The sequence below is a fragment of the Ovis aries genome, chromosome 16 (genome assembly GCF_016772045.2).
Source record: "Ovis aries strain OAR_USU_Benz2616 breed Rambouillet chromosome 16, ARS-UI_Ramb_v3.0, whole genome shotgun sequence".
Lineage (NCBI taxonomy): Eukaryota > Metazoa > Chordata > Mammalia > Artiodactyla > Bovidae > Ovis > Ovis aries.
Window position 1 is genome coordinate 4,967,518 of NC_056069.1, and position 19,752 is coordinate 4,987,269.

At 39.6% G+C, this 19,752-nt stretch overlaps 1 protein-coding gene across 4 annotated transcripts in view; it reads left to right on the forward strand.

Annotated features, from left to right (window-relative positions):
• Nucleotides 1–19,752, forward strand: part of CREBRF (CREB3 regulatory factor) — a 62,552-nt gene that overhangs the window by 23,447 nt on the left and 19,353 nt on the right. For all 4 annotated transcript variants that reach the window (XM_042233679.2, XM_004016872.4, XM_012096729.5 and 1 more), the window contains exons 2-7: nt 11–206; nt 2,372–2,497; nt 3,935–5,021; nt 11,207–11,401; nt 13,258–13,447; nt 14,875–14,948. In XM_042233679.2, the coding sequence (XP_042089613.1) occupies nt 198–206; nt 2,372–2,497; nt 3,935–5,021; nt 11,207–11,401; nt 13,258–13,447; nt 14,875–14,948 (1,681 nt within the window). In that variant the 5' untranslated portion in view covers nt 11–197. The remainder of the gene's footprint in view (nt 1–10; nt 207–2,371; nt 2,498–3,934; nt 5,022–11,206; nt 11,402–13,257; nt 13,448–14,874; nt 14,949–19,752) is intronic.

Below are 19,752 nucleotides of genomic sequence, written 5' to 3' on the forward strand. Positions count from 1 at the left end.
TGTTTGACAGATTCGCACAGAATTATTAAGAGAAAAAAACAAGTGATCCAAGCAGTTGATTTGAAGGCATCCTGGGAAACCTGCTGTTTGTTGTGAAAATCATCTTTGGTCTTGAAATAAAAGTAAAGCTGGAAAGGAATCTACAAACAAGAACAAAGAGAAGTTTGGGCTCAGACTCTCAGGATCCGGGCTTGGAAATGCCTCAGGTAAATCACACAGGGCAGGGGCAGGGTTTTCTAGTTCCTGCTGCGGCCAGGTCTGTAAGTTCTCCGGGTCTTAGTGCGACTCTGTGCTGTTTGTAAAGACGTTCTGCTGCTGCTGGCAGCTGGCTTTGAATAGATATCCTGCCTTTGCCACAGCTTTGAAATTTAGTGAGTTTGACACATGGAGCAATGTGAACGAAAAATTGGTTAAAAGGTGACGGAAGTGCTGACTTTTTATGGGGGCTAAACCAACTCCCTAGAACATTAATCTGCCACAGAAAGCCCATTTCATTCCCCTGTAACTTTTCTTGTTTCCCATTGTTCCTCTCCCTTCATGCCCATCGGATTCAATTAGGAGGAAATGGTGAGGGACTGCAATGTCTCTTACACACACACACACACACACACACACACACACACCTATATTATATATATATATATATATATATATATATATATATATATCTCCCAGATACACACACACACACCCCCCCCACAAAACATGTCTAAGAATGACTGTTTATTTATGTTATGGTAATTACTGGTTTGAGGCAATCACTGAAAGAATAAATGAAGTCCTCCTATTCCCCACTCTGCATGTCCAAACGTCCTCCCTTCCCCCTCCAATGGTTAGCTCTTATCCTTTCCCTTTTTGTGCTGGTGAAAAACCTAGAAATAATGAGAGGACAGGGACTGTAAGGTGGTTTTATGTGGGGCCAGCCAGAACTATGCCTTGAGCACAGGAAATCAACAATTTGCTGAGATGGTCTAGTAGGCAGTGAAGGAAGAAAGGGGTTTGTGGACCAGTGGCCTATCTCCACCCCAACCACTAGACCAGGTGGACTACACATACCTGTTTCAAGTTTTTTCCCATTCACAGTTTCATTTGCTGTTTATTGAATACTTGAAGTTATGTCCATAAAACATTTACTTTGAGCTTGCAGCCCGACAGGTTGCAGAAGACTAAAAACAAAAGAATAGGATGGGAAGTTGTTTAGTCGCTAAGTTGTGTCTGACTGTTTGCGACACCATAGATGGTAGCCCTCCAGGCTCCTCCATCCATGGGATTTCGCAGGCAAGGATACTGGAGTGGGTTGCCATTTCCTTCTCCAGGGGCTCTTCCCGACCCAGGGATTGAACCCACAGCTCCTGCATTGGTAGGTGGATTCTTTACAACCGAGCCACCCATCCCTGGGGTGGGACATACCCATAAAGGAAGCCATGATGAAAGAGTGCATAAAAATGGGTCAGTCAGTCTTAGGTAGAAAGTCTATGTATATGAATAGAGAAATATAAACAAGTAGACTATAATATAAATTTTTAAGTTTTGACAGTAACTTGGAAAATAACAAAAAGGTAAAGAGGGAATTTTTATTCTTTCCCATCTTCCTTCTTTATCCAAGTTAGATTTCAAAGTGAGGACTTTGACTTGTTTGGGCCACTTTTTAGGAGTGTTAGCCTGAACCTCACGCTGGAGTGATTTGTATAGATACTGAAATGGGAAAGGGAGGATGAAGAGAAAAGAAGGAGCGTTAACTCTGGATGCCGAGTCTTTTTATTTTCTCCCTTTCTTATTTGTCATAGAAATTGTACCCTTCTTAGGGATCAAGATTAAGGCTACTGAGTTCATGTCCCAGTTACTGGCCTCACTCAGCAGATTTTTTGATATTTGGCTCATCCTATCTCCATCACATTCCTGGAGGCATTTTTGGGCTAGAGATCCCCAAATGGTCTTTCACTTGTTTTGGGGAAATAAGATATTGAATTCAATGAGGAGTATAGAGTGAGACTGTCTTGCTACTTCTGCTGACTCCAGGAAATGGCAGGGAATCCTCTACTTTGTGGAGTTAGAACAGCTAGTGTTGTTAGAGATGGATTTGAAGACATGTTATATAACTAATAAATAAAAGTACTCATTAGGGTACTATGTGCTGACTCTGGGGCCTAAATAAGCTTTAGTTTTTAGAAATTAGGTACTAGTAACCGTTGCCACTCTGTTCCTTTTCCTATGTTTAATGCATCTTAGTGTTATTTTAATGTTAAGCAGAAAAAAAATACAAAATTGTTCTGAAAATAATTACTTAGTAGATATGGTGGTGGGTCTTGTATGTAATAAATTGGCCTTGAAGCAGTCTTTAACTTTGCAAATTAAAATCACTCTGTTGTAGCCTAGTGTAAGCGGAATGGATCCGCCTTTTGGGGATGCCTTTCGAAGCCACACCTTTTCAGAACAGACTCTGATGAGCACAGATCTCTTAGCAAACAGTTCAGATCCAGATTTCATGTATGAACTGGTAAGTAACATTTTCTTGGATTCTGCTTTAATCAATTTGGGGTAAAGGTATTGTATAGTTGTTTTATTTATAAAGGCCTAAAAAGAAAAGAATGTGATTAGGCCAAACTTAATGCATATTAGTCTCAGTCATAGTATTTTGGCAGGATGTATGAAGCCATTGAAAATAGTAGGAGGAAGGATTATCTAAACATCCTTAGATCTAGTTTTTGACAGGATGAGAAGCCATCTTTTAGCTTAACAGTAAAAAGACTTTTCAGCTAGGATATTTAGGAATGATAACATTGAGCAAGGCATGTACTACAGAGAATGTGAGGTAAAAATAGCAATTCCAAGCAATATGTGAATATACTTATCATTTATTCTTGAGGTAAATAGACACTTAAGAATAATTTAAATTACGTGCAACTTAAGCAGCAAAGGTATATGAAAACTGGAAAGCTGACACAAATCTGTTAATTTACTAAAAAAACTATCAAGATGTACACTTTGTAGAGGTGAATTTTGTTGTATGTAAACTCTACTTCAGTAAAACTGGTAAAACACACAGAGACATATGCAAGCAAAAGGAAAAACAAAACAAAGCAAACAAACAAATGGAAAAATTGATACAGAACAAAAACAGACTGGAAAACTGAAAATTTCCTCATTTTCTTACTGAGCCTCCACCCACCAAACCTTCTCCCTAAAGGTAATTAAGATGAACAGAGTTTTTCTATGCATGTATAATTAATAATAAATTAATATATGAATATTTTAAATTGTATGACATGTTATTAATACAGTGTTCTGTAACTTAACTCTTTCTAACATAACGTGGTAAGTGGCCTTTCATCTTAATACATTAGAGCTTACGTGTGTTCTTGTTAATGGCTGCATAGTCATACTGACATTTTAAAAATTATATCTCTACTCATGAGAAGTACAGTACTAATGAGAGAAGTATTTTATTCCCCAAGCCCAAGAGTTGGTACAGGTTCTTTCCAAAGATTTCATCTTTCTGTGGCTGAGTTTCAGCTCTCTGTGGATTGTTCTTCACTCTGTGTATAAGTTCTGACTTAGGAGGACAGATTCTTCTATGATGAAGGAAAGGCCTTTATTATTTGCTTTATAAATTAAGCTTGTTTCTAAGAAGATCCCCAAATCCTTTCTGAGTTAAAGATCAGGGAATGTAAACTTTTTTAGGAAGAGTGTTTGTAGTGAAGTTCAAGAGCCCTTGACCATACCTAAGTTTCTCAGGGGACATAGTTTCCCTCTTTTTTTTCCCTTGCCCAAGGAAATGATACTAAATGGAATGGTAGAGTGACATGTAAGTAGTCTTTATCTTAAAACAGACCAAAGGTTGAGTACTGTTTACCTGATACGTGAAAGTGAGGATGTGGTTATTAATGTTTTGCTTAAATATGGTATGTGATTTTTTTTTTTTAACCTTCCTCAGGATAGAGAGATGAACTACCAACAGAATCCTAGAGACAACTTCCTTTCTTTGGAGGACTGCAAAGACATTGAAAATCTGGAGTCTTTCACAGATGTCCTAGATAATGAGGGTACTTTAACCTCAAACTGGGAACAGTGGGATACATACTGTGAAGACTTAACGAAGTACACCAAACTAACCAGCTGTGACATCTGGGGAACAAAAGAAGTGGATTACTTGGGTCTTGATGACTTTTCTAGCCCTTACCAAGATGAAGAGGTCATAAGCAAAACTCCAACTCTGGCCCAGCTCAATAGCGAGGACTCGCAGTCTGTTTCTGATTCCCTTTATTACCCTGATTCACTTTTCAGTGTCAAACAAAACCCCTTGGCCTCTTCATTCCCTGGTAAAAAGATCACAAGCAGAGCAGCTGCCCCTGTGTGTTCTTCTAAGGCTCTTCAAGCTGAGGTCCCTTTGTCAGACTGTGTCCAAAAGGCAAGTAAACCCACTTCAAGCACACAAATCATGGTGAAGACCAACATGTATCATAATGAAAAAGTGAACTTTCATGTTGAATGTAAAGACTATGTGAAAAAGGCAAAGGTAAAGATCAACCCAGTGCAGCAGAGCCGGCCTCTCTTGAGCCAGGTTCATGCAGACGCAGCAAAGGAAAACACCTGCTACTGTGGAGCAGTAGCCAAGAGACCAGAGAAGAGAGGGACGGAGCCTCTGCAGGGTCATGCCACTCCAGCCTTGCCTTTTAAAGAAGCCCAGGAACTGTTACTCAGTCCCCTGCCTCAGGAGGGGCCTGGGCCAGTTGCAGCAGGAGAGAGTAGCAGCCTTTCTGCCAGCACATCGGTCTCAGATTCATCCCAGAAAAAAGAAGAGCACAATTATTCCCTTTTTGTCTCTGACAACTTGGGTGAGCAGCCAACCAAATGCAGTCCTGAAGAAGATGAGGAGGATGAGGAGGATGTTGACGATGAGGACCATGATGAAGGATTTGGCAGCGAGCATGAACTTTCTGAAAACGAGGAAGAGGAAGAAGAGGAAGAGGATTATGAAGATGACAAGGACGATGACATTAGTGACACTTTCTCTGAACCAGGTATTGCATTGTTTGGGGGCTTACCAAACTATGTCCTACTCTCCTGAAATAGAAAGTTCTGCTGTAGGCTTTCTTTGTCTGAGTTTGGAGATTAAATGACTTAGTATCTTGGCTTGGATATATAATTGTTCTTATCTATTTAAACAGTTTTAAAATAATCATTCTTGCTCACGTGTGGCTCATATGCTGGTTCCTTGAGGGCTGCTTCTTAATTTATCTTATGTTAAGTGACCTGATTTGTCACTCTTTGAGCAGCTGTGCAAAGATGCCAAACTTGATTGGTGTAAAAATATTCCTATTTCTGCCTTTGTCCCTCTGTTAGACTTAAGGTAAGTTTGGAATCCCAAGAATAGTGAATCAAGTGATGATGGTTTGCATTACTCATGCCTAGTCACCAGCAAAGCCTGTTGGATGAATAATGTAAAAGACGGCTTTTTCTCTGTGTCCGCTGCATCTTTCATTTGCACAGTGTTTTTCCACTGAAGAAAAATACACGCTTTAATTTAATGAGCATGAGGGCGTCTCTGCTCTGTTTATGTACAGCACGTTATACATAAAAGGGAAAAAGAAAATGAAACCTCTGGGGAACTGGTTCACTTCAGCATGTACATGGTTGGGCTCTTGTCACTGTTGGACCATGCAGTTTTTATTTATGAAAATGGTATTGCCAAGTGGCACAGAGTTAAAAATTCACAAAGAGGTGAAGATCTTCACATTTAAATGAAAGTTATTCTTCAAAACTAATGTTAATACTATAACTTCTACATAAAAGACCAAGTTGTTAAAAACTTTATGAATTGTCAAAGAGAGCCCTTTTGTTGTTGGAATTTGGGGCAATATAAACATTGATACTTAATCTTTAGAAAGGTTTTTTTAGCCATAGAAGGTGCAGCAGTAGCTGTATTGTGGCCAGTGAAGCATATTATTGCTGAGAGACTTTCCTCTTAGTGAAATTTTTCTGTTGCATAAATGCTTAGATTTATGCATTTGATACAACTAAATTGTTTGACTTGGGTGGAGTTTCAACTAAGGAAAAGGTATTTTGCTGTGGAAGAACAGGGTTTATGCATTTTCTTTGGTTTACTTTAGTACTCAGTAGGGAGAAGGCAATGGCACCCCACTCCAGTACTCTTGCCTGGAGAATCCCATGGACGGGGGAGCCTAGTAGGCTGCAGTCGATAGGGTTGCGAACAGTCAGTCACTTTCATTTTTCACTTTCACGCATTGGAGAAGGAAATGGCAACCCACTTCAGTGTTCTTGCCTGGAGAATCCCAGGGATGGGGGAGCCTGGTGGGCTGCCGTCTTTGGGGTCACACAGAGTCGGACACGACTGAAGTGACTTAGCAGCAGCAGCAGCAGTACTCAGTATAGTCTCGATAGAACCAGTTGTCTTTTCTACTTACCAAGAAAACTTTTCTCTCAGCCAGTTAATGAATCTGCTTTGAGGTGTTTGAAGGAGAGTTGTCTTTGCAGTTAGTGGTAAGTTATGTAGCTCCCTCCCATGGGGAGACCAGAGTGCTGTTAGTGGTCCTTAAAGCCTGACAGATCAGCCCTCTTGTTCTGAATCCCGTATTTAGAATTAGGGTAGGAGGGAGGGGAAGGATTGAGACAAGGAGTAATAACTAGGAAATGGAAAGTGTAGAGAAGAAAAATTTCTTTACCAGTTGACACTAAAAGGAATATATAAATATTCCTTTTAAATAGTCAAATATTTCTGAGGGAGTAAACTCTGCCATCACCAGTCAAGGCGGGCAAGGGCTATTATTGTTTATTCCGCTTCTGGGTTTAGGTTTGCTTTTCTTTGACTTAAAAAAATTTTTTTGGACAGGATCTTAGTTCCCTGACCAGGGATGGAACCTGGGTCCTTGACAGTGAGAGCATGGAATCCTAACCACTGGACCACTAGGGAATTCCCACTTCTCACTTTTCTTTGACTTTTAACTCCAGTTTAAGTTCATCCTTGATCTTTTGATTTGGTTTCACCTGGATAAATGTGTTGAGAGAGGAGTAGGTCCATGAAGAGAAACCGCTTCATAACTTGACCTGCATTTCCATTTTCTCAGCCTTTTGACTCTCCTAGGGAGGGGTAAACCTTGTTACAGTTGGTGCTTTTCTGTCCTGCCGCATTCTCTTGCCCTCTCCTGGTAGGAGAACCCTGATTTGTGAGTTTGTTGGTGTTAAGCAGCCAACACCACTTTAAAACAGAGATGCATTAGCTAGCCCTTGGCAAGGTGAAGCCTTCCTCTTGGTGCTATTTAACAATGCTAAATGTTTGGATGGCAGTTAATGCACTCGCTTCCAGTTGACTTGAAGTAAAACCTCTTTGGTTAGGGTTACTTGGATGCTTCTTGCAAATGTCAACAAATGAAATGCTTTAACCTCAAATCAATGATATTTTGTGGTATTTTGGGGATTTATTCACGTTTGCTGATGAAAATTTCCCTTCTTGGAAAAAAGAGCTAAACAGGCTACTTAAAGAATACAAATGTGAATTGGTGAGAGGCAAGAAGAAATTCTTTGAAGCAGAAAAGTGGGATGGTGATAGTTTCTTCAGAGTGCTAGTTTTAGAGAGGGTTGATTGGTTTAATTTACAGCAGACAGTGTACAAAGGCCCTTTTGTGATGACTAGCTCCCTTGATGCTGTTTCTTGGCAGTTGGCTACAACAGTGCCTGAGTCTACAAAGCTCCAGGAAAGGTGTAAAATGGAGTTTCAGTCTCTGCTCTGGACTTGCTCCCAAGTTTTAATAGAGCCTGTTCTGAGGACAGGCAACAACTGTTTGGGGTCATGGGATTACGTGGTTGTAAGGCTAAGATTTAGGTCCCCAGAATGCGAGTTTAGTTTGTAATTCCTACTAAACCTTTTCATGGTTGGCTTTACCAGCTTAATGGCAGTAACCTGCACTAATCAAAGGTGTGTGATCAGAAGTTTAGGTGTCACCTTTTTGACTACCTTTTGGTAATTGTGTCAGGAAGGAATGAATTAGATCAATATGGTGATCCATCAAATGAAAAGAAAATAGAAAAGTCTCCATGGGAAATGTACATTTGTACATTAAACAAATCACTGATTTGTTCTTAAAAAAAGGGGGGGGGTATATCTGTCTTGTGTTGGACGCTGTGTGTACTGGATTTTGGCTGTGCAGAGGCCAGCAGAGTCGGCGTGGCTCTTGTCTCCGTGCAGCTCGCAGCTTCGTGGGCTTGTGTGCTGCTGTGCTGTCTTGGTCTGCTGCTCTTCTGGGCACTGTGACTTGCGAGAGAGGCGAGATGAGTGTCTCTTAAATTTATCTGACCACAGAGCTCACTTGGGATTGAGGGCATAGTTCACAGTAATAGTGTTCCTAAGAACACACTTTAAGAAATATTTAATCATCTTAAATGCAAGACCAGTGATCTGGGAATATATTGAATAATTTTTCTGCATGCTACTTGATCACAGTAGTCTTTTAATTGAAAGACTTTAACAAATCCTTTGTGTGTATGTATGTGTGTGTGCACACACGTTATTGTGAATTGATGGTATATAGTTTAGAAAGCTTTAGGTTAAAGAAAACAGATACCCTTAAACACTTTTTTGGAAAAAGGCTGGACATATGAATTAAGCAGAACTGATAACTAATTTGGATAGGAGAGGGGAAGTTCAAACCCTTATGACTGTTTGGATTTAACATGGAACATATATGGGAAAAAATTCTGTTCAGACCATTCAACTGGATAGATACAGAAAAGTAGGAAGCCAAATTGGAGCTGGAGTCATGGGGCCTGAGCCAGTCCCAGCTTTGCCAAATCACTTAAACCTCCATGAGCATGTTTATGTAAATAGGGTTAATAACCTCTTCCTACCAGGTTCTTAAAAGCCTCAGATGAATATCTGTGAGTACTCACAAAATATGTGAGTACATTCATTAAATGAGAGAGACAGTGTTTTGCCAGAAATCTAGGCCACCTGAGGAGCCTATCAAATAAAGTGTCAGGGGGATGGGTTGCCTGAGAAAGTTACATGTGAAATGTTTCCTTTATACTTTGGGCTAGGGTGGACTTAAATGTGGGACGCCAGTTCTTAACACTGATGGGAGTGTTTCAGTTGGAGCATCTGCCTGTGTTGAGGTATAGTCAAAGCTATGATTTTTCCAGTAGTCATGTATGGATGTGAGAGCTGTACCAAAAAGAAGGCTGAGTGCTATAGAATTGATGTTTTCAAATTGTGGTGCTAGAGAAGACTTGAGAGTCCCTTGAACTGCAGGGAGATCAAACCAGTCAATCCTAGAGGAAACTAACCCTGAATATTCATTGGAAGGACTGTTGCTGCAGCTCTAATATTTTGGCCACCTGATGGTGAAGAGTCGACTTGTTGAAAAAGACCCTGATGCTGAGAAAGATTGAAAATGAAAGGAGAAGAGGGTAGCAGAGGATGAGATGGTTAGATAGCATCACCAACTCAGTGGGCATGAATTTGAACTAACTCTGGGAGATAGTGGAGGACAGAGGAGCGTGGTGTGCTACACACAGTCCATGAGGTCCCAGAGTCGGATGTGACTTAGCAAACAACATATTCTGTGCACAGCCCATTTGTACTTTTAAGATGGATGTGCTCTGAGGATATTTTAGTTTTACAGATCATCCTGTATTGGGTCAAACCAGGAGTTCCAGTGGCCCAGAATTATTTTTTGAAATTAGTAGGGAAAATAGCTTCTTAAAAAGTGAAGTAAATTCAAATTGCTTCTGATAAAATATTAGTTAGAATAGGCATATATTTTTATTTGAATAGCCTGTGTGAGAACTGTCATTCTTGTACTTTTACGAAAAGGATAGGGTGGGAAGTAGGAAGAAAACCACTACTGCCTTAAAGAATTCTGCCTGGTAGGTGACCATCTGAGAAATGCAACAGCTTTCTGTCTGGAAATGTTTCAAAGACATAAATATTAGACAGAAGAAATCAAAAAAATTGTATGGTCTCGAAGTACCATCATCACTCCTGAGACTATTTCTTTTCTAAAACTTGAAGCAAAGTTGATTGATGCAGTGTTGCGTTAGTCTCTGGTGTGCAGCTGAGTGACTGAATTATGTACACATGAAATCTTTTTCATGTTCTTTTCACTATAGGATGTTGTATATAGTCCCCTACTGTGCAGTAGTATCTTGTTGTTTATATATATAGTAGTTTCTGTCCACAGATCCCAAACTCTTAGTTTATTCCTCCCCACTTTGCTGTTTGGTAATCAGGTTTATTTTCTGTGTCCGTGAGTCTGTTTTGTAAAATAAGTTCATTTGTATCATATTTTAGATTCCACATATAAGTGATATCATTTATTTATGATATTTATTTTTCTTTGTATGATTTCACTTAATATGATAATCTCTACTTCTGTCCATGTTGTTGCAAATGGCATGGTTTCATTCTTTTTCATGGCTGAGTAGTAGTCTATCTTCTTTACCCATTCAACTGTTGATGGACATTTAGGTTGCTTCCAAGTCTTGGCTATTATAATTAGTGCTGCTGTGAACACTGTGATGCATGTATCTTTTTGAGCTAGAGTTTTCTTTGGATATATGCCCAGGAGTGGAATTGCTGAATCCTGTGGCAACTCTCTTTTTAGTTTTTGAAGGATCCTTCATACTATTTTCCATAGTGACTCTACCAACTTACATTCCTGTCAACATGCACATCCTCTCCAGCATTTATTGCTTGTGGATTTTTTAATGATGGACATTCTGACTGGTGAGAGCTATTACCCATTGTGATTTTGATTTGTGTTTCTTTGACAATTAGCAATATTGAGCATCTTTTTCATGTGCCTGTTGGCCATCTGTATGTCTTCTTTGGGGAAATGTCTATTTAGGTCTCTGCCCATTTTTAGATTGGGTTGTCTTCCTGTGGCTGGATTTCATTATTCTCTCAATCTTAGGTGAGGATACAAAAAAAGTGTCGTATACTAACCAAAGAGAAACCTAAGGAAGACATACAGTGTAGTTATTTCTGTTATTAATCTCTGAATATTTTATGTTAGAAATATCTATATTAAATGTTGTTTTTACAGATTTTATTTATTATCTCTGACATGCTGATGTTTTCAGGTAAAATGTGTCAAGTAGTAAATGGAAGGAATCTTTTTGTTTTTCTTGACTAGTTTATTAAAATTTGTGAAACTTAAGAAATATTGGGGGGTGGGCATTTTCTTTTTTTAAGGCTATGAAAATGATTCTGTGGAAGACTTGAAGGAGATGACTTCAATTACCTCTCGGAAGAGAGGTAAAAGAAGGTACTTCTGGGAGTACAGTGAGCAACTCACACCATCACAGCAAGAGAGGATGCTGAGGCCATCTGAATGGAACCGAGAGACCTTGCCAAGTAACATGTATCAGAAAAATGGCTTACACCATGGTAAGAGGAGATTTTGATCATATGTGTTGTGTGTGTCCCTCCCTTCCTCCCTTTCCTTCCTTTTTCTTTATTTCTTCTTCTTTTTAAAATATAGTTGGCGTTCAATATTATGTTACTGTAGTTTCAGGTGTATTGCGTAGTGACGTTTGCATGCACCATGAACACCACAAGGGCTTCCCTTGTGTCTCAGCTGGTAGAGAATCTGCCTGCAGTGTGGAAGATCTGGGTTCGATCCCTGGGTTGGGAAGATCCCCTGGAGAACGGAAAGGCTACCCACTCCAGTACTCTGGCCTGGAGAATTCCATGGACTGTAAAGTCCATGGGGTTGCAGAGTCAGACACGACTGAATCGCTTTCAGTTCATTTCATGATCACCATGATAAGTCTCAGTAACCATCTGTCCCTAATATTCTAAGTCACTTTCAGATAGAGATAGTAATACTTAATCATTAAACATTATATGTAGGTTCAACCCCTCCTAACAAATGGGAGAGTAGAACAATAGAGCTGCTGTATTTGCTATGCTTACTCTTTGTTAGTGAATAGCTTTTTTCAGTTTTAACAGCCATCACCTAAACAAGGAGGAAAGCTTGTGTAAAAATGACTTCTAGTCACTTCTTAGTCTACCTGTCCTACCCAGGAAATGACCAGGAGCCTGCTGATTGTTGACCTGTTGCAGCTGCTGTTAGCAAGAAAGAATGATTGAGGAGGAAGAGAATGGGCTCCGGCACCTCTGTCTTTCATTCTTACCCAGTCTCCAGGCCTAAATGTAAACATGGAGATAGGAATCAAAATTGTGGTGGGAGAAGAGAGAATGGAAAGGAAAAGAAAGGAAGAATAATTGTGGAGAGAAGGAAAGGAGTAGGAAAAACTAAACAGTAGGAGTCAGGAGAAGCTTATAGTCTTAGGCCAGATTTTGACTGTGAACCCAAGAGGATGTAATTGAGGAGAATTTCTTCTGCACAGATTTTATTTTTACCTTAATCCAAAATCTGTACTGAGAAGGTGGAGGGCACTAGTAGGTCTGAAGCTCAATAAACAGTTTAGTAGTTGCTCATGCTACAGATTTAAGTTGCTAAGCATTTTTGACACAGATGTTGTATCAGAAGTATATTTGTACCTCGTTTTCCCTTTCCATAGCACTCAGGTCTGTATTCTACTATCTTTCAGTGAATGAAAGACCTAGTTTTTGACTTAGGATCGGTTTTCTGCATGAAATGAAAAGACAGGTCCAATAACCAGGTCCAGGTAGCATGTAATGAGTTCTAGGAAAGTTGTTCAGGGTATTGCCGTAAGAGGACAGAGCCATCCCTCTTGCCTGCAGTGGTAGGGAAGGTCTTTCTGAGTCTTCTGTACTGTTGTTTATCAAACTGACTGAAGACAGAGTTTCTGAAAAGGCAATCCTTATTTGCTGGACTTTTGTGTTCAACACAGGAATATATATGTCTGACATATTTTCAGTCATAGCGGTATAAATGTCTCGGTTTGGGTAAAATTTCCAGATTTGTTCCTGACCGTATATTATATCTGAGCCCTGATTTTTATGTGCAGATGAGCTTGCACTATAGTCCTGAGGTTTGATTATTACTTCCATGCAGATAATTAAGAATCGCTCATGGTGGGGCTGCAAACCTTAAGATGGAGAATGGTTGGGAAAAGGATAGAGTTGTGCCATATTACCTCCATTTCTTGCTGTCACAAGGTGGGAAGGAGAGGAGTCTAGCCCTCCTTCCGTAAGATTGGTCATATGCTGAAAAAGAAAAGGGAAGAGAGAGATGGATTTTTAAATGTCTATAGAAAATATATCACTTGTTAAATAAAATGATCTCACTTAAACTTCTTTTAAATCATCTATAGGAAAATATGCAGTCAAGAAGTCTCGGAGAACAGATGTGGAAGACCTGACTCCAAACCCTAAAAAACTGCTCCAGATAGGCAACGAACTGCGGAAGCTGAATAAAGTGATTAGTGATCTGACTCCAGTCAGTGAGCTTCCCTTAACAGCCCGGCCAAGGTCAAGGAAGGAGAAAAATAAGCTGGCTTCCAGGTAAATGCTGATCATGTTCACTCATGTAGTTGAAGTCTGGGAGGTGAGGTTAGACTTCAGTGAGCTTTCATAGAGGAGATGGCCTTCAGCCATTTTTTCAGAAATATCCTTTTATAAATAGTACAATGAGAGTATTATAATTTTTCCTTTGAAAATAAATGATGGTACTTATGCTTCATGGAATAAGTTTTTAAAGGGGAGAAGTGAATGAACTCAAGGGCCTTATATTGTAGTATAAAAATGAAAAATTTTATCATAGCTTTAATTTTTGTTTGTTTTGCAACAAGTCAGGGTTTTTTTTATTGAGGTATAATTTACTTGTCTTCCCTTTTAGTGTATTCTTCTGTGAGTTTTGGACGAACATCCAATTATGTAACCACAACCATAATCAAGATACTGCACGTTGTTATCACCTTAAAAATTTTCCTTTGCCTCTTTGTAAAGTGAACTCCTTCTCTCACCTGACTCCTCCCAACCACCGACCTGTTTTCTGTTCCTACAGTTGTGCCTTTTCTAGAATACAGACGAAATCATTCTATGCAGCCTTTGAGTCTGGCTTTGATTTCACACAGGATGAATTTGAGATTCATCCATGTTGTGTGGACTAACAGTTTGATACTCTTTATTGATGGTAATAGTCCTTTGAAGTGATATATTAATACTCCAGTGTATCTGTTCACCAGGTGAAGGATAATTGAGTGGTTTCTAATTTTTGGTGGTTACGAATAAAGTCACCATAAACATTTACTTGAGTTTCTCAGGTGGCTTAGTGGTAAAGAATCTGTCTGCTAGTGCAGGAGACGCGGGTTCAGTCCCTAGGTTGGCAAGATCCCCAGGGGAGGAAATGATAACCTACTCTGGTACTCTTGCCTGAAAAATCCCATGGACAGCGGAGCCTGGCAGGCTGCAGTCCATGGGGTCTCAAAGAGTTGGACACAACAGGGCAGCTGAGGACACACACACACATTTACTTACAGGTGTTAATGTGAACATAAGTTTTCATTTCTCTTAAGTAAATACCTAGTGTGTTTAACTTTATAAGAAAATGCCAAAGTAGCTGTTTCCAAAGTAATGAAGTAAATTTAAAAAATATTTACTATTTTCAAAAGTAGCTATATGTACTGCTGTACATTTCCTCAAGCAACATATGAGGGGTCCACTTACTTCACATCTTCTACAACACTTGATTGTCACTTTCTGTTTATTTTGGTATATTAGCCATAGCTTTATTTTTTGAATGGTAAAATTTTAAGAAATAAGTTTGGATAAATGGTTATATTATATGTTTTGGGTAATTGAGGCTCTTGATGTAAATATTAGTAGACAGTGATTTTTTTGGTTGCTATTAGAAAATGACAGCAGCAAAAAGGATATTCTGAAGGTTCACTTTAAAAAAACAGTGAAGTAATTGCTCCTTCCTTTCCCAGGGCTTGTCGGTTAAAGAAAAAAGCGCAGTATGAAGCTAATAAAGTGAAATTATGGGGCCTCAACACAGAATATGGTAAGCCTACACGTACATGAACTTGAGTGATCTCCATTTCCCTTGCTGACTGCTCTCTTCTTCTTATTTTTGGCTTTGTTATTTGCTCTCCCTGTATTCTGCCCAGCTTTTGGCCAGCCTCTTTGATCTAACGCTTAGTCTTCGGTAGCACTGGGTGTTGGGTGCTGCTCGGGCTTTCTTCTGTTACGGAGCCTAGGCTCTAGGTGCACGGGCTTCGGTGGCTGCAGCCTGTGGGCTCTGTAGTTGAGACTCGCAGCCTCTAGACCCTGGGCTCAGTACTTCTGCACGGGCTTTAGTTGCCCTGTGGCATATGGAATCTCCCTGGACCAGAGATCAAACCTGTGCTACCTGTGCTAGCAGGTAGATTCTTGTCTGCTGTACCTCCAGGGAAGTCCAGGCCAGCCTCTTTTTTTTGTTCACCCACTCAGTAAGCTATACTCTTATTTATTCATGTTCTTCTCTTAGTGTCTATCTGTCGCTCCCCAAGCCAGATCTCCGCTTGTGACCATGGTAATCTCTGACTTCGATTTTACAGTTGTGTGTGAAGTTAGCCCGCTTTATTGACTAATGTATATTTTAACCTTTGAGTGGATAGTTTGGAAATGTGTTTTACAGATGTGATTGCTCATTAGAATCATCTGTGTGTACATTTTAAACTACAGATTTCTAGATTTCTCCCCAGGTTCTCTGAAATGTAATCTATGCAAGTAGAACCCCAAAATCCATATTTTTAATGTTACTCCAGATTACTCCTACGCAGCCATTCTAGTACTTATTTGGGATCCGTTGGTTTAGATCAGTGCTTCCTAACCTTTCACATCCTGGCACATGCAGAAAACTGTCACCTCTAAGGCATCCTAGAGTATAAGGGAGTAGGCTGCTCATGGGAGGAGGTCCCTGTGGGATGAAAGTGAAAATCATTCAGTTGTGTCCAGTTCTTTGCACCTACATGGACTATATAGTCCATGGAATTCTCCAGGCCAGAATACTGGGGTGGGTAGCTGTTCCCTTCTCCAGGAGATCTTCCTAACCCAGGGATCGAACCCAGGTCTCCTGCATCGCAGGTGGATTCTTTACCAGCTGAGCCACCAGGGAAAGCGAATCATTATCTCACACACTTGGAACCCTTTTATAGTGAACTAGAGGGTGGGGAAGCTCTGCTTTTGATCTTCTATAATAAGGACCACCCCTATTTTATAATAGAACCCAGCTGACTCACAGTGCAGGGAGATGTGGTAGGTCACTGGATCCCTTCTGGGTCTCTTTTTCTCTGGGTGCATGTAGGCATATAACTGTGTGTTGTTCAGTTAATAAGTTTATCCATAATCATACACGTCTGTATGGCCATATATTTTTGTGCTTGTATATATGTATGTGTAGGCCCACAAACACATATTTTCTGTGTTCTGGGGTGGGGAACAGTTGGGAAATGGATTAAGAGCCAGGAATATGTATATTTCTGAATGTGTTTATCTATTTCAAATTGAGTTTTGGTGGCCTTTAATTTTTCTTATTTCCAAAGCTAACTTAAAGCCTGTAGATATTTTCATGTAGGAAAAAAACTTATCTCTAGGTGCATTTTCTTCTCAAGTTAGTCAGCACAGAGGAAAAGGATCTTCTCATTCATTTTTCTCTTCCACATCTGTCTCACAAGCTTCTCTTTTCCAGTGTTGAGAAGCGCAACCTTGACTTGGTTTAGAAGACATGTCAGAAGCAATGTAATAGTTGCTACTTCTGTGTGGTTTGCCACATGTATTTTATTTTATAATTACATTTATTTATTTATAATTGAAGGATAATTGCTTTACAATATTGTGTTGGTTTCTGCCAGATTACATGGGGTTTGCAAGTTCTTCCCATGGAACATACATATCTCTCTCAAGGGAATGGTGCCCTTGATTCCTCTAAATATCTGGGAGTCACTGTTACTGCTTTGTGGAACACTTTTATCCATTACCTATTGACCCAATGGTTTCTAAAATCAGTGACATGGGAAACAAATTTTGGAACTTGGGAACCATAGGGCTGCCAGCTTTATATTTTGCCACACGAGGACATTAAAACGAATATCATCTACAATTATTGTCATTTCATACAGGGAAGAATATTTTAGTGTTAGAAAATTAAGACAGGCATTATCTCAGACTAAAGTTAGGTTTATGAAAAATGTACCGTATTGTCCTTACCTATTTTACTTTGTCATCAACTAGCACTGTTCCAAGGACTAGCTTCAGGGCCCACTACTGTCATCCTCATTGTGTCCTATGCTGCCAAACCTCTTCCTCCTCTTGATTCCTTCTACCAAGGCTCACAGGAACTCTGTGAGCTCTGTAAGTCAAATGGAGGTTTGTTGACTCAGAATGAAGTAAAGCTGCGAAGAGGACTGGACCTTCATTCTGATTAACATAGTTTATCCTCAGACAAGCTATATAAGGGTAAAATTCTGGAAGATGCTTAGATGATCATGAAATCAGAAAGGAGGGATCTCTTAAGAGACTTTGGGCTTCCCTGGTGGCTCAGATGGTAGAGAATCCGCCTGCATGCAGGAGATCCAGGATCTATCTCTGGGTTGGGAAGATCCCCTGGAGAAGGGAATGGCTGCCCTCTTCAGTATTCTTGCCTGGAGAATTCCACGGACAGAACAGCCTGGCAGGCCACAGTTCATGGAGTCATGAAACAGTCTGACACAACTGAGCGACTGACTGACTTACAAATTTAAGGTTGGTCCTCACTTTCTGAGCCAGATGCTTTTATCTCTTCACCTAGAAGTTTTTGATGGTAGAACCCTTCACCTCTGCCCCCCTGCCCCCAGTGTTCTGGCATGGACACTGCCCAGGCTGGGAAGAGCTGTTCTGCTGTTTCAGTTTTTAGTGCTCTTCTCACTTTTAAACAGTGAGCTGGTTTGCTTTACCTATTGAGGATGGGGAGGCTTTTTGCTTCTCATCAGTCCAGCCTTCATGTAAATGTCCTTATTTATATTTGAGTTAATGGTTTTCTCTCTCGTTTATTTGAGAAACAAGCATAAATTTCTTGTTTCATGTGGTTTAGGGAGTCAGCTGTGCTTTCCTGTTCAGTGACACATTTTTTAATATATTGTCTCTGCATGTAGTTTTAAATTATTTCCCCTCCCCCTGCCAGTTATTTCTGATTTCCCTCTTCAGTATTAGTCTAGATTGGTTTCTTCTAAGTTTTACAAGATAAGGAATAACAAATCATTAATTTCAAAGCAGTGTTTGAAGTAGTAGAGATTTATTTCAGACCATAGGACTTACACGTGTTGAAACTGGAGGTGTGTTCCCCCCAAACACCCCACAACTTCACTGAGGTATAACTAAAGTAAAATAACTCCACATATTTAAAGAGTATTATATGGTTACTTTGGACATATGTATATACATGTGGAATCAGTCAGGATGGTGAACATTTTGATTACCTCCAAAAGTTTCCTAGTGCCCCTTTGTAAGCTGGTCCTCTCTCTTCCTGTCTCTGAGTAACCACAATCTGCTTTCTGTTGCTATAAATTAGTGTACATTTTCTAAAATTTTATATTAATGGAATCCTACATTCATTCTTCTCTTTTGCCTGGCTACTTTCATTCTGCATATTTATTTAAACATTTCTCCATCCATATCAATAGTTAAATGGTTTTCTTTGTTGAGTAGTATTCCACTGTATTAGATATACTGCAGTTTGTTTATCCATTCACGTGTTGGTGAATATTTAAGATTGTTTGCTCTTGCTATAACTACTATAGACATATGTCTGTAGAGCTGCCATGAATATTCCTGTGGAGGTGTTTGGGTGGACATATGTTCTGTGAGTAACTTTATAAAAAACTGCCAAGCTGTTTTCCAAAGTGGCTATACCGTTTTACATTCTCAAAAACAGTATGGGGAGGTTTTAGTTGGTCCATATTCTTGCTAACACTTGGTAAGGTCAGTCTTCCTACTTTTAATCAACCTGATGGATATGTGGCAGTATATCATTGTGGTCTTAATTTGTATTTCATTAATTTATGATGTTGAACATCTTTGCTTATTGGCTGTTTATATATTTTGTATGTATGTGGGTGAAGTGTCTGTTAAAATATTTTTCCATTTAAAAATTTTGTCTTCTAAAAGTTCTTTATTGTAGATACAGGTTCTTTACCTGACATATATGTTGAAAATATTTTATACTAATCTTTGGATTGCCTTTTTGTTTTCTCACTGACATCTTTCAAAGAGCAAAAATTTTTAATTTTGATGAAGTCTGATGTGTTAGTCTTTCATTTTATATTTTTGTGTGTTCTAATTAGAAAATTTGCCAACTTCAAAACTGTATTTTTGTGTATATTTTCTCCTAGGATTTATATAGTTTTAGATTTTACAGTTGTTTTTTTTTCCCCACAAACAAATACCCAGTTGATCAGGCACCATTCTTTGAAAGGATTTCCTTTTTCCATTGATTTTTTTTTTCCACCTTGGTTAAATCAGTTGATCCTATATGTATGGATCTACCTCTGGACTCTGTATTCTGTTCCATTGAGCTGTTTGTCTATCTTTATGTGAATATGTAATATCTTACTGTAGTTTTATCAGTTCAGTCGCTCAGTCGTGTCCGACTCTTTGCGACCCCATGAATCACAGCACACCAGGCCTCCCTGTCCATCACCAACTCCCGGAGTTCACTCAGACTCATGTCCATCGAGTCAGTGGTGCCATCCTGCCATCTCATCCTCTGTCGTCCCCTTCTTCTCCTGCCCCCAATCCCTCCCAGCATCAGAGTCTTTTCCAATGAGTCAACTCTTCGCATGAGGTGGCCA